This window comes from Panthera tigris, chromosome B4 (genome assembly GCF_018350195.1).
Source record: "Panthera tigris isolate Pti1 chromosome B4, P.tigris_Pti1_mat1.1, whole genome shotgun sequence".
NCBI classification, from domain to species: Eukaryota; Metazoa; Chordata; class Mammalia; order Carnivora; family Felidae; genus Panthera; species Panthera tigris.
Window position 1 is genome coordinate 34,020,554 of NC_056666.1, and position 13,511 is coordinate 34,034,064.

Consider the following 13,511-nt stretch of genomic DNA (forward strand, 5'->3'; position numbering starts at 1 on the left):
GCTTGGCTGCCCAGTCCTATCCCGCAGTCTGGCACAGGAAGGACCGCGTGCTGACCAGATGCAGAGCTCTTCCCAATTACATTACTGAGCCGGTCCTGAGAGCTGTGTAGCCCAAGACACTGCCGAGGCCGGGCAGACAAGAAGGAAGCACAGCCTCTCCCTGCCCCCAAGGTGCCCAGGGCCAGTGTGAACGCTCAGAGGCAGGGCTCTTCCTCAGACCACTAAGGGGCTTCTCTAGATCTAGTTCTCCTGCGCTCTTCCCTCCAAAGACAGAGGCTGGGGTGGGGCCCACAGAGGCAGCACTTGGTGCCCTGGCCCTTCCTCCTCCCCATGATGAGAAGTAAGGTCTGTGCGAGCAGGAGGCCAGGCCGGAAAGCTGGCACCTTGGGTTCTTTTCTCCATAACTGCTGTGTGTACAGAGCTGTGGTTGGCCCAGGGCTGCCTCTGGGTCCCTAGTAGTCAGAGGTGGTGATTGTGCTCACAGCTTATCCAGGGGAAAGGTACTTTGTTTTTGTCATTATCTCCATCTGGTGATTCACACATTCAGTGGCTTGTAGCCCCACACACAGCTTAGGGTCAAAGCCTGTGCCCTTTTCAGGAGACTTTATCCCTGCTTTCCCTCATGCAGACTTAATTTCCTGGATCTGGAACTAGTGTCAAGACCAAACCTGCAGGGAATGGGATTTAACTGCAGAAACACATACCGACAAATTCAGCCAAGCTCTGGGCCTTTGTTCCTAGCCCTTGGTGTGTGTGTGTATCTTTTGGTCAGTGGACTTCCATGGCTGTGTAGACAGTGACAGGATGTTATTGCCTTGCACCTGAAGATAACTCTTCTCTATTCTCTTTCCTCCCTTCCATTCTCTTTTCTCTTTATCCCCACGCGGGATTCTTGATGCTGTGTTTGTGGGTGTCTGGCTCCCCCTGCTGTAGAAGGGGAGTATTGCCCCTGGGACAGAGAACTCCTGCAAAGCCAGTGGCTCCAGCATCTGTCAAAGGAAGAAGATACGGGTACATGTAAAGGTACCCACTCTGCCCCTTGCCCACCTTCTACCCTGGCTCCCTAGCAGCCATCCAGAATTTGCCTTCAAGAGCAGGTCCCACATTAAAAGATCTGTGCTTTATAAAGCTGCGCGGACAGGCTTTGTCACATGCCTAGCTGGGCACCTGTCCCTGGGCCCAGCCTTTGGGAATGGTCATGTAGCAAATAACATATAAGACAAGCAGAATCAAGGGGAAGTCTGAGAAGAAGATTCCAGAAGCAGTCTTAATGATGGTGGCCCCAAGTAGGCCTCTTGTATGCTTTGCTGCAAGTCCCCTCATCTAGTGAAGACTCAGCCTCTTGTAATGCTGAAAAATCATGTCACAGTCACAGCTATCAAAAGTAGGGGAGCCAGCACAGGTGTTTTCATCAGCACAGGTACCCAGAACCTTCCTCCACTGTGTCTTGTAACATTTCTCTGAGAAAGGAGGACATGCTGGCTGATAAGTCCCCAAGGCTACATTTATTAACAGGAAGCAGAACATTATCCAGGGAGGAGACTCACTCTCTTCTCTTTGTGGCTTAGAAGATGAAGAAAGGGTCTGCATTTTTCTCTTTGACTTCCCTTCCTTAGTCATGTGACATTTAAGCTATTGGGTGACTTTGCCGTGATTCAGCCCCATCCAACACCATAAAAGCCAACTGACCTTAGAAAAATGAATCCGTAGAGACCAGTAGTTCCGACAAGAGAGTGCATGCGGGGCTACCACCCCACATTTAACACAGGATGGTGCCCGCATCCACATTTGGTAATCTTACTAGTACTTTCTGTCCATATCACATTCCCCATTGCTTAAAAATTAAGAGGTTGTGTGATAGTGATGAAGCCAAAGCCAAACTGTCCAGTTAGATGGTTGAGAGTGGGCTCCCATCAGGAATCCCAGACTCCTTCAGATCAGGTGGCACCTGCTCTTGCTACTGAAAAGCCATCTTCCCTCCCAAAATGTCCCCTCCCCCAAGTTGCTGGCTATCCCTTTATTTTAACCCAACTGTATGGCATGGTCCAAGCACTGGTTATAGGGAGCTTACAGGGCAGAGGCTGCATGTATATTCTTTGGGCTCTGACAGCAGGAATAATCTGAAGGGGCTGCTGGTGATTTCTCATTTAGCTGAAAAGGCAGGTCTTGTGTCCAGAGGAGAGCAGTGGTGCATCAAATGGAGTTTTAAGAAAAAGGCTTTGACCTCAGAAAAAGCAGAAAGGTATTGTTTTATTCCTGCCCACGAACTCCCAAAGTCTTGGGAATTTACAAGATAGAGCTCTGCTTCCTCTCCTAGCCACTGCCTCCCCTGTCTCCATTTTCTCCCCATAGCTGTGTCCCTGCCGCAGACCTGCATGCAGCATGAGACCTATTATGGAAGGGGGATTTTTTTTCTCTCTCTCTAGCTGCAAAAGATAAACACTGAAGTACCAACAAAGTACATTTCTGTCCTGCGTGAGTTAGGTGGTTCATGACAGAATGACACTGTCCCATCCCATCTCTCACTTGTCACTTGGCTTAAATCTCAAAGGAGAAGCTGTCAACATGGCAGGTGACGGTAAGCACCATGCTGTGTATCCTCAGAAGGGGCAAGAGCGTTGCATCCTTCGGGATCTCACACTGTGCTGGCTAACAGCAGAGTACTCGTGACCCAGAGGGATGGCCCTCCAGAGGCCAGTTGTGACCTGCTCTTTTTTCTGACTTGGCATTTGGGTCCCTCAAATGCAGATGAGATGGAAAGAGCATCAGAAAGGAGAATTCTTTCTGTTTAGAGTCGGGATATATGGTTCACTTCATTGAAATTAACAGTGTAAGTGAAGCTTGAAACAACAAAATCAAGCTGAACGAGTAGAAATCATGTCTGTGTGTGCACGCGTGTATATTCTCAATTTTTGCCTCTTTCTGATTCAAAGTGATCCTGGCAAATACAGTAACTTTTCTTTCTGTTTCCTTTCCTGTGATGTTTCATCCCCTCCTTCCCTTCACTGTTTATTTTCTGCTTCCTTCCTCCACCATCTCTCCCTTCCTCATCTCCTCCACCTCTGACTCTGGTACACTAGTCGGGAGCCAGAGGCTACAGCAGATCATAAATCCAGCCGACCCCTTGGAGATCCAGGCTGATGTGCACTGGACACATATTCGAGAGAAAGAGGAGGAGGAGCGAATGGTACCAACCTCTGAGTCCTCCACTTCTAGAGGTAACTGTTTCAAGATCCAAGGGCCCGATATGCCCCTCAGAGCAGCTCTGTCCCTGCTTCCCCTCTCATTGCTACAGAGGACCCTTCTGGTAGGGCCAAAGCCATCAGTTTAATCAAAATGTAAAAGCCAACAAACCATTTTGTTGTCCTGGTATTGTTAATCACGACCACTGCCCTTAACTTTTGTTTGAGGATATGTAAAGTTCTCTATGGGTTAAGAGGTTATGGGATCTTTCTCCATGGACGCAAAATAGTAAAATGAACTTGGCCTTGGGAAAACCAAGAATTTGCTTTCTTTCCCCATTTTGCTAGACAGGGTTACTCTGTCCACTTGGTAAAATGTTCTGATGCTTTCCTCCTGTGGTGTGTCTGAGTGTGAATGTACATTGGCAGGACTGGGTGGGGCAGTATATTTTGAACTGAAATGAAGTTTTAAGAGATTTATGTCAAGGAGGCCTTTAAAAATAGCTAGCGTAATATCCAGCTCTAGGTTTTAGGTGAGCTGGCCTGTGCTCCACAGGAGGGTGGAGATGAATACAAGCAATAAAAGGAAAAAATGGAGACAGCTGAGGGATGCGGCGGCTGCCGTGTCATTCTCCACACCTTTGACCTCAGCAGACCCATCATCCAAATATGGATCCTTGCTGTCATGAACCTCTGTCTCTCACTCGTTTTCACGTTTCCATTCAGGCCTGTTGGGGCCACACACCCTGCAGGACTCTGCCTTCAGGAAACTTACCCCTTAACGAGGACATTTGATCCTCCCTGGCCCCAAATCTTCACCTCTAGGCAAGACCACCTTCTGTTAACTACTTTTGCAGCAGTATAACCATTCAACGGGAGTGAGGAGACTGGCCCTACTGACCCAGGACGTCTGGCTGGCCTACAGCATGGGGCAGCTCTGCAGCCTCCAGCCACTGTTGACCCTCCCTGTTTTCTCTCTTCTTTTCTCATCCCAAGCGTCCGTCATACAGGCTTACGGCGGGACTCTGACCCCTCATCGCTGCCGGACAAGCCTCTGGCTTAGAACATCTGTCAGGTTCCCTTCTGTTTGGGGCTTTAGGATGACCTCGACTCTCCTCACTGGGAACCCGCATTCCTGTGTAACTTTGTATCTATCGTCTGTTTTAAATTCAGTGCCTGACCTTCCCTCCATTCGCCGCGCAGCAGTGCAGGCCTGGCTGGAGACAGTCTCCGGAGGTAGTCTGGTGATGTTTGTTCTCTCCCCACTCACCATAACCACTCTCTCGGCAGCTCTGCTGGTACCTTAACACTAGAATTCTGGTCCTGCTGCTAGTGCATGCCACAGTTGGGGCGGGGGGGCACATGCATGCCTCACTCAGGCGGCCCATTCTTGCATGGACCAGACACGCACCCCACGCCTTTCAGGGAAGATCCGGAGGAGAGCAATAGCATAGACAGGACATAAACTTGTTTTTTACTAATAAAGGTTGAGTAAAGGCCAAAGCTAAAGGAACATCTTTAGCAGTGATTTCTAAAGTCTGTAGAGATTAAATTGTGTAGCAGTTGGGTGTGAGAGTAGAAGAATCGGTGAATATCCCACAAACCCACCAAAGTACAGAGAAGGAGACATTCAGTACTAGGGGACTTGTGGAAGACTCCTCAGTGAAGAGTGGAGAACATAGGATTGTTCTGCTAACAGTAGAGGGACAGGCGGGGTATAACTCGATGTAGCATCTGCTGGGTCTTCGTACTGATGTGCGGGGTTTCTGTAAGTACTTAGGCCAAGAGATAGCTGAGAAACCTTGGTTGTCCTTCCTAAACTTTTCTGGACAGGTATTCCTCAGCATGGGTGATGGCAGTTCTTGACAAGGGGCAGGCAGTTCTTTGCATTGTAGGGCATGCAAAAAAAAAACAATTTTTTTTTAATGTTTATTTATCTCTGAGAGAGAGAGAGACAGAGACAGAGACAGAGACAGAGTGCAAGCAGAGGAGGGGAAGAGAGAGAGGAAAACAGAATCCAAAGCAGGCTCCAGGGTCTGAGCTATCAGCACAGTGCCCGACACGGGGCTCGAACTCACAAACCGTGAGATGACCTGAACCAAAGTCGAACGTTTAATCGACTAAGCCACCCAGACGCCCCTCTATTGAGGACATTTAACTTTCTTGGCCTCTGCCCTCAAAATGTCATCAGCCATACAGCCTCTACTCCCACCCTGGCCATCAAGGCAACAACCAAAACTGCCCTACACAATATCAGTACCACTTAAAGAAGGGAAGCATTACCCCCTGGTTGAAAACTATGGTCCTTGTGGTTGCTTCTGGGATGCATAGGATTGGAGTTATGGATCTTTACCACCAGCCTCTTACCAGCCCGTTCCATTGACCTGACACGCAGCAGGAGAAAAGGACACAGGCACACAAGTCAGGAGCTACCTTCACAGAACCATAGGGAGATCTGAGCCTGAGGCCAGACCTTAGCTCTGTGAACAGAAGCTGCTGGCCATCTCTCCTCATGTTAGCACGTCTCCCAGGATGGTTGGACAAGGCTGAGGTGTCAAGACTTCCCAGCTGGCAGCTGAAATAAACCAAAAGCTAAGTATGTCTGTGATTCCCAGCTTCCATAGTGCGTGGCAGCTTCTAGCACTCTGCACTCCATCTTAACCTGGATTTAATCTCCCAATTCCATCCCTCAAGCTGCGTTTTTCCAGCCTCTGCTGCTGCTGCATTGATATTTCTCACTTGTTTGTTTTTTAATGTATGTGACAATTGTTCCTTTCAAGGTACTCCCAAGGACTGTAGACTTGTTACCCTTCTGACTCTACAACAGACATTTCTTAGCAGCAACTCCGAGGCAGAGAACCACATGAGGGCCAAGGGACCAGGGCTGGGGTCAGGCTGACCTAGGGCAGTGTGACTTGAACAGTGTGGTCTCCTTTGTGCCCGCGTCCAGCACACTGTCCAACAGAAGTACAGATTGCCATCTTGATGCTTAGCCACTCATATATCTGTTTGAACATATGTGTTGGGCACAGTGGGCCCAGACGGGATGAGCCCAGGTTCTGTTTCCACCCGGTTGACATGACTCCCAGAGGAGAAAGATTCTGGGGGAAGAGAGGTAACTGTCCAGCCTCTTCAGAAATGGTGTCATGAAACCATGAGTTTGTTATCCAGATAGGAAGCTCAGGTTAGAAAAGGCACAGAGACTTTTGTTTGTTCCTAAGAAATCTCACTTCCTGGTGTTTGATGAACTACAACAGCAAAGTTATCGTGCAAAGGTTTTAAGTGTGTGGAAATAATTGAGTAGTTTTACCCCTAATATTTTCCCCAACAAATGCCACCATCACAGGAAAGCATCCTGGCATTACCAGCTCCATGGGCTGCTCTGGTATCTCAAAAGAAGGAGTGTGACATTAACTATTTGCCAGCCTAGAACTTATTCTGGAATTCTTTCATCTTTCCCCATAGTCCATTCTAAACCTATGTTGTATGGTTCTCCAAAATTAGATGCAAATCATCACCTTATTTTTATAAACTGAGTATACAAAAGGGTGGGAAGCTAATTATACAGCTGAAGGAATTATCTTTTAATGTTCATTTACTTTAAGAGAGAGAGAGAGACCACGTGTGCATGCAAGCAGGGGAGGGCAGAAAGAGAGGGAGAGAGAATGCCAAGCAGGGTCCACACTGCCAGCATAGAGCCCAAGGCAGGGCTCAATCCCACAAACTGAGTTCATGACCTGAGCCAAAACCAGGAGTCAGACGCTTAACCAAATGAGCCACCCAGGCACCCCAGTAATTATTTTTTTTAACAAAAACTCCTGTGACTAGGTCAAGAAAGCACACATCCCCAGCATCTTCAAAGTGCCCCTTCCCTATCTTCCCCACCCGGCCTCCAAAGGTATTCACTTGATTTTCCTGGATTTTCGTCATATTCAGACTTTGGTATCCACGCTCGACATTTCTGCCACACTCACTCTGCACATCCTTAAGGTGCCAGCGATGCAGATTCATGAGACTGGACAGTGACGAGAGCACTGACTTGAGAGGGCCCAGCCATTACACGGCCTCTCACTGTGGTACAGCCTTTTAAAAAATCTGAGCTGTGCCACAGCCAGTGCCTCTGCTGCCTGCCCATCCTTGGGCTTTGATCCTCTGGCCCTTGTATATACGAACCTAAGCGTAACCCCTTTTCCTGAAGTGAGAACCTTTAGGAGTGATGTGAGAGTGGCTGTGCTTAGGAGCCTAGAAGAAACCCTCAGGACACCTGACAGATGGGTCCTGTTGGTCTCGGGTAACACTGGGGCCTCACAGCATCCTTTAAAGTAGCACACCTTGCTTTCCTAATTGCTTTCTCTTACTCCAAACTGTTAGTGTGAGTTCTAAGTGTGCAGAGGTTGGGAACAGGTTTGAGTGTGTGTGTGTGTGTGTGTGTGTGTGTGTGTGTGTGTGTGTGTGTGTTTAGGGGCTGTTTCCTCCTGAGGAAAGAGAAGTCGATGAGTGCTTTGCCTTGTCCTGCAACACTGAAGGGCTGGTGTTGCATCTAGACAGTGAACTTTACATATCCCCTCATCCTCTCCTTCAAGCCTTAAAAAAAAACATTTCTCTAAATTATCCCAAGCAAAGATATCACCTCTACCCGTTGAAAGGGGAGGTGGGTGCCCTCAGGGGTCCATCCTGTTGGTCCCTCATCCATCAGTGACTTCGCCTACACACAGTACTGCAGCTGCTAGATGGAGCAATATGACCATGAGTAAATCCCGTAACTCTCTGGCCTCGGCTTTGCCACAGGCCCTCTGAGCGATTACTGTGAGGAGTAAATGGCGCGTGGCCTGTGAAGCGGTCCAGGGCGTGCTGGCAGAAGAGTCATCATTGCCCCTGGGCCTGCAGAGGCAGCGTTTCCCCTCTGCCCTTCTCACACCGAGGCACTTACAGCAGTCTCGGGGGAAGAGGAGGTGACCAGAGGAAGCTGCCCTTCCTTTTCCGCTGGGCCCTGCTGGCGTCGAACAGTGCTGGTCCCGGGTGTTCAGGAAGGGCCCCAGGCCCTCACCAGCACCCACACTGTGTGTAGCTCCCCCAAGGCTGACCGACTTCCACCTTGGGGTCCAAATCCAGACACTTCACAGTCCATCTCCCCGCCTCTCCTCATGGTCTTCACACTGCAGCCCTGGGAAGACCACCACCAGTTTCCACCTGCACAGGCAGTCTCTGTCTGTCTGCCTGTCCTTTTCTTCCTTCCTTTGAACGTTTCTGCTTTACAGTCCCATTTGATGAGAATGACCTGGAGGAAGATGTGGACTCGGAGCCGGCAGAGATAGAAGGGGAGGCAGCGGAGAATGGGGACACAGGGGACACTGGTGCTGAGCTGGATGATGGTACGGGGGACCCCAGAGCCTCCCCTCTCCACTGTGCTGATCAATCTCTTCCCCACTGTGCGATTGGAACTTGGGAAAGATAATATACATTAAAGCAAAAGCAAGGCACTCTAAAGAGGTGGCCATTAGGTCTCCTGGTTGTGTTCCTTGGTCTGCTGCTAACTTGAATGTGTGTCATTCCCCCTGTCAGCCACCATGCAGCATAGCCTGCATTCATTAAGTTGTGGTTGAGAAACTGAGCAGATTGGGTGCTTTATAAAAGGGCCTTTATTCAGTGGGCCTCTGAAAGGTAGCTACAAAAGAGATGGTATTTTAAGAATTATAGGCTGGTTGGTTGGGGAAAGGGTGGCAGGGACTAGCCTGGGAGAAATGACGAGTCCAGGCAAGACTGTAAGGGAGCATAGACCTCGCCGTGGTGTTGGGGGAAACAGACCAATGGTGAGTCCGTGAAGTAAGGCCTGCCCTTCACAGGCACACCCATTATGTTTCTTTCTGTTGTGATCTATCAGGTACCGTCTTGTGTATTTGAAAAGGAAATGGAACACTGTAGGCTTTGATGAGAGCGCTATGTTGCAGAGAATAAAGGCTCTGAGTCTCAGAAGCTCAGTAGGGACCAGTAGGCAGGTCCTAGCTGGGACACAGAACCAGGTCCAGACATCAAGCAGTGGTGCTGTAGTTGATGAACTGATTCAGCTACTTTCTGGGGCCAGCTGGAGACTGGTAAAGAAGCAGGGCTTCACTCAAGTGCTGCTCTGTCCCTTCCCTTTGCCAGATCAGCACTGGTCTGATGATATCCCATCAGATGCCGAAACAGAGCTTCGCATGCAGCACCAGGCAGCATTGGAGGGGGAGCTGGAGCTGAGGGTATCGGAAAACGAGGAGGAGCAACCTGCCACCACACCAGGGCACCAGGAGAGAGGTAAGCCTGTTGTCTCAGCAGAAACTGCTTCCAGAATTCCTGTGGAGAGCCTACAAGGACAAGGGCAGCACCGAAGACACAGGTCATCAGAGCAGAGCCGGAGCAGAGCTGGTGCACTGCATACCAACCTCCAAATGGCAGACAGCTCTGCCTGTTGTTGTCTTTCCCCCTTCCCTCTGCACAGATCCTGCGCATGGCTTTGGCCAACAGCCCCTTTCTGTGTGTGCTCTGGAGCTATGAAAGGGTAGAAGGTACATCTCCAAGCTTTGGACACAGATCGCACAAGTGAAAAAAAGCCCGTACTTCTGAAATGAGCAGAGGTGGCATCTAGGGACCCTCTGGGAAAGGACTTTCTTTCTGTTGACCAACAGTGACCCCCCTGCAGAGCTGGCTGGGAGAGGAGCCCTCAGCGGGAAGGGCAGGGTGTTGTTTCCTCTTATAAATCCTGTGTCTGTTCTGTCCAGGTCCCGCCCAAGTCCCCAGCCCTCCCCGATCCCCTGAGGAGCAGGCTGGTCTGCTCTCCCCAGGCCACAGCCCTGAGGCAGAGGTAAGGACTCGGGGCTCACTGTGGGGGACAAAACTGATAGGATCCTGAGTGGACATATTAACTCCCTCATCTTAGGCCCTTGGTGTCAGCCCATTTTTTTGCATCTTGTACTAAGTGGGGCTGCTGACAACAGGAGTGGCCTTGGGGTTCCAGCTTAGTCCTCACCATGAGGACAAGGCAGTCTGGGCAGCAGCTCCCTAACCCTGCACTGTACCAATCCCAAACCTGAGTCTTCCCACCATGTCACTCTGTTGTGTCCATGTACCATGCCATTTTAAAAGTAACTTTATTTGTAAATTAAAGCAATAATTGTTGTGGAATCATTGGTTTGATATGATAGATACGTTTGTTTCTTAGCGTTATGTTAAAATGAATGTATGACTTAAAATTTAAAATACTTATCCAGGGGTGCCTGGGTGGCTCAGTCGATTAAGCATCTGACTCTTGACTTTGGCTCAAGTCATGATCTCATGGTTCGTGAGATCCAGCCTACATTGGGCTCTGTGCTGACAGCATGGAGCCTGCTTGGGATTCTCCCTCTCTCTCTTTCTCTCTCTCTCTCTCTCTCTCTCTCTCTCTCTCTTCCCCCTCCCCCACCACTGTTCAAAATAAATAAATAAACTTTAAAAATATATATGTATTCACCCAGATTACCAGTGGCATGTGAGCCACGCATTGGAGAATGCTACGTAAATAGATCATAGCAGTATGTCCTGTGGAACGTGTTTTGGGAAATGCTATCTGGAGGACACATCGGGGAGGGAGGCCAAACTCAAGACCTGGGTTAGCTTGATTTGGTCTTTGAGATTCCAAGAACCAAGATGAATTTGGTGATTTCATCTGTGAAACTGTGGGAGGTTTACTGGGACTCGCGGGTGGGATGATATAAGGATTCGTGCAGAAATGTCTGGATCTTTGAGCTTCCTGGGAAGGATGATGTGTAGAGTATAAAAAATTGCCATTTGGGGGCTCCTGGGTGGCTCAGTTGGTTGAATATCTGACTCAGTTTCAGCACAGATCGTAAACCTAGGGTTCATGAGACCAAGCCCTGCATTGGGCTCTGCACTGAGCATGGAGCCTGCTTAAGATTCTCTCTCTCTTCCTCTGACCCTCCCCCCCTCCCCCGCTCTCTCTCTCAAATTAAAAAATTAAAAAATTTAAATTTGAAAATATCTATTTTAAATCTTAAAGTGTTGGTCCGTATTTTCATACATCAGAGATCTTGAGCTCTTGGGGTCGATGGTCAGGAGTGAGAGCTGGATCCATTAGTGCGCTTTGGCCAGTGTCCATTTTAGTGCACAAAGAATATAGAATGTGTTTGAGGTGAACCAAACCCTGAAAGCTGAGTCTGTTCAACAAAGTAGAGTGGTTTTAAAAATTGAACAAATAGAACAGAAAGGGGGAGAAAGGTTCTCCTGGAGCCATTTGGCTAACAGCTTAAAAGGCAGAGAGGAATTTATTTCACAAACACAGGCCCTTTGAGCAAGCTCCCCAAGGGGTCTCTGCTGACCATCAAACTACCTTCTAAGCAGCTTCTGTTTTCCTTTTCTGTAGGGGGCCCGAATCCCACTTGCCTCTGTTGCCACCAAGGTGAAATTGCCCAAGGAGAGCCTTTTCCCTGAGCCTTTGCTCCCCAAAGAGAAGCCCAAAGAAGAAGTGCCCAGTGATGAGAGAGCTGTGCACTCTCCTATCCGATCACAGCCAGTGGCTCTGCCAGAAGCCAGGACACCTACCTCCCCAGTTAGTTCACAGCACCTGTCACCGCTGGCCACCTCTACCCCCACCACTACCCAGCTCCCCATTTGCTCCCAACCCCAGCCTTCCTCTGAGGCCACTGTCCCGTCCCCCACCAAGTCCCCCATATGCTTCCAGCCCATTCCAGCCAAAACACCCATCCCCCTGGCTCCCCTCCCCTTGAAGACCCAAGGGGACACCAAGGACAGACTGGGCAGCCCTCTTGCTGTGGATGAAGCCCTGAAGCGGAATGACCTGGTGGCAGAGTTCTGGATGAAGAGTGCCGAGATCCGCCGTAGCCTCGGACTCACACCCGTGGATCGGAGCAAGGTGTCTGAGTCCAGCTTCCCCTCCCCGGCCTTTAAACCAGTGTCCCTAAAATCCTATTCAGTTGAGAAGTCTCCTCAGGGTGAGGGGCTCCAGCTTCTAAAACCTCCACCTATTCCTAAGAGGCTGGGCCTGCCGAAGTCAGATGGCGACCAGCCCTCGCTGCCAACCCCCAAGTCCCCAACTGACAGAGAGCTGAAAAGCTCCCAGGAGGAGAGGAGAGACCTGTCGAGCAGCTCTGGGTTGGGCCTTCACGGGAGCTCCTCCAATATGAAGACCTTGGGCAGCCAGAGCTTCAACACCTCTGACTCCACCATGCTCACTCCTCCTTCAAGCCCACCCCCACCCCCACCCCAGGATGAGGAGCCCGCAACTCTTCAAAGGAAGCCATATCAGATTTATGAGCATAAGGAGACCGAGCCCAAGGCCTCAGTAATCCCACCCCCACCACCTGCATCCTTTATGAGGGCCCCCCGAGAGCCTGCCCAGCCCCCTCGAGAGGAGGTGCGGAAGTCTTTTGTGGAGAGTGTGGATGAGATCCCCTTTGCTGATGACGTGGAGGACACCTATGATGACAAGACAGAGGACTCGAGTCTGCAGGAGAAGTTCTTCACACCCCCCTCTTGCTGGTCCCGCACCGAGAGGCCCCTCCATCCACCCCTAACCAAGGAGAATGGTAGGTTGCCTACTCTGGAGAGTGGGGTCCAGCCACAGAAGAGGGTCCTGCCCTTAGTCTCTCCAGAAGCCAAGGAGCTGGCTGAGGAGCGCATGCGAGCCAGGGAGAAGTCTGTGAAGAGCCAGGCGTTGAGAGACGCTATGGCCAAGCAGCTGAGTAGGATGAAGGAGATGGAGATGGCGGCTGGGACCTCCAGGCCCCCAGGAGGCACCTCCCGCAAAGCCTCCTCAGTTCCCTCCAAGGGCAAAGAACTTGGCCTCGAGTCCCCTAAACGCCCAGTTCTCAAAGGCCCCAGGGAGCCCACCCTGAAGCATGAAGCCACTAGTGAGGAGGTCCTCTCCCCTCCGTCGGACTCAGGGGGCCCAGATGGTTCAGTCACCTCATCCGAGGGCTCCAGTGGGAAGAGCAAGAAGAGATCGTCACTCTTCTCCCCCCGCAGAAACAAGAAAGAGAAGAAGTCCAAAGGTGAGGGCCGGCCCCCAGAGAAGCCCAGCCCAAACCTCCTGGAGGAAGCAGCCGCCAAACCCAAGTCCTTGTGGAAGTCAGTCTTTTCTGGGTATAAGAAGGACAAGAAGAAGAAGGGTGATGACAAGTCCTGTTCCAGCACCCCTTCCAGCGGTGCCACTGTGGACTCTGGCAAGCACAGGATGTCTCCTGTCGTGAGAACAGGTACGTCAGAACCAAGGGACCCTTCCTGGGGCAGGGCATAAGGTGTGTGTTCTCAGCCATCGGTTCTTCTCTTAAGATCCATTTC

At 50.3% G+C, this 13,511-nt stretch overlaps 1 protein-coding gene across 2 annotated transcripts in view; it reads left to right on the plus strand.

Moving 5' to 3' along the window:
* The window catches only part of MICAL3 (microtubule associated monooxygenase, calponin and LIM domain containing 3), a 205,194-nt gene that overhangs the window by 163,229 nt on the left and 28,454 nt on the right, over positions 1 to 13,511 (plus strand). The window contains exons 28-34 of one of the 2 annotated variants that reach the window (XM_042991469.1): positions 934 to 1,023; positions 3,081 to 3,218; positions 4,356 to 4,418; positions 8,441 to 8,554; positions 9,327 to 9,473; positions 9,938 to 10,020; positions 11,575 to 13,426. In XM_042991469.1, coding sequence (XP_042847403.1) covers positions 934 to 1,023; positions 3,081 to 3,218; positions 4,356 to 4,418; positions 8,441 to 8,554; positions 9,327 to 9,473; positions 9,938 to 10,020; positions 11,575 to 13,426 — 2,487 coding nt within the window. The remainder of the gene's footprint in view (positions 1 to 933; positions 1,024 to 3,080; positions 3,219 to 4,355; positions 4,419 to 8,440; positions 8,555 to 9,326; positions 9,474 to 9,937; positions 10,021 to 11,574; positions 13,427 to 13,511) is intronic. The other variant, XM_042991467.1, reaches the window with a different exon arrangement.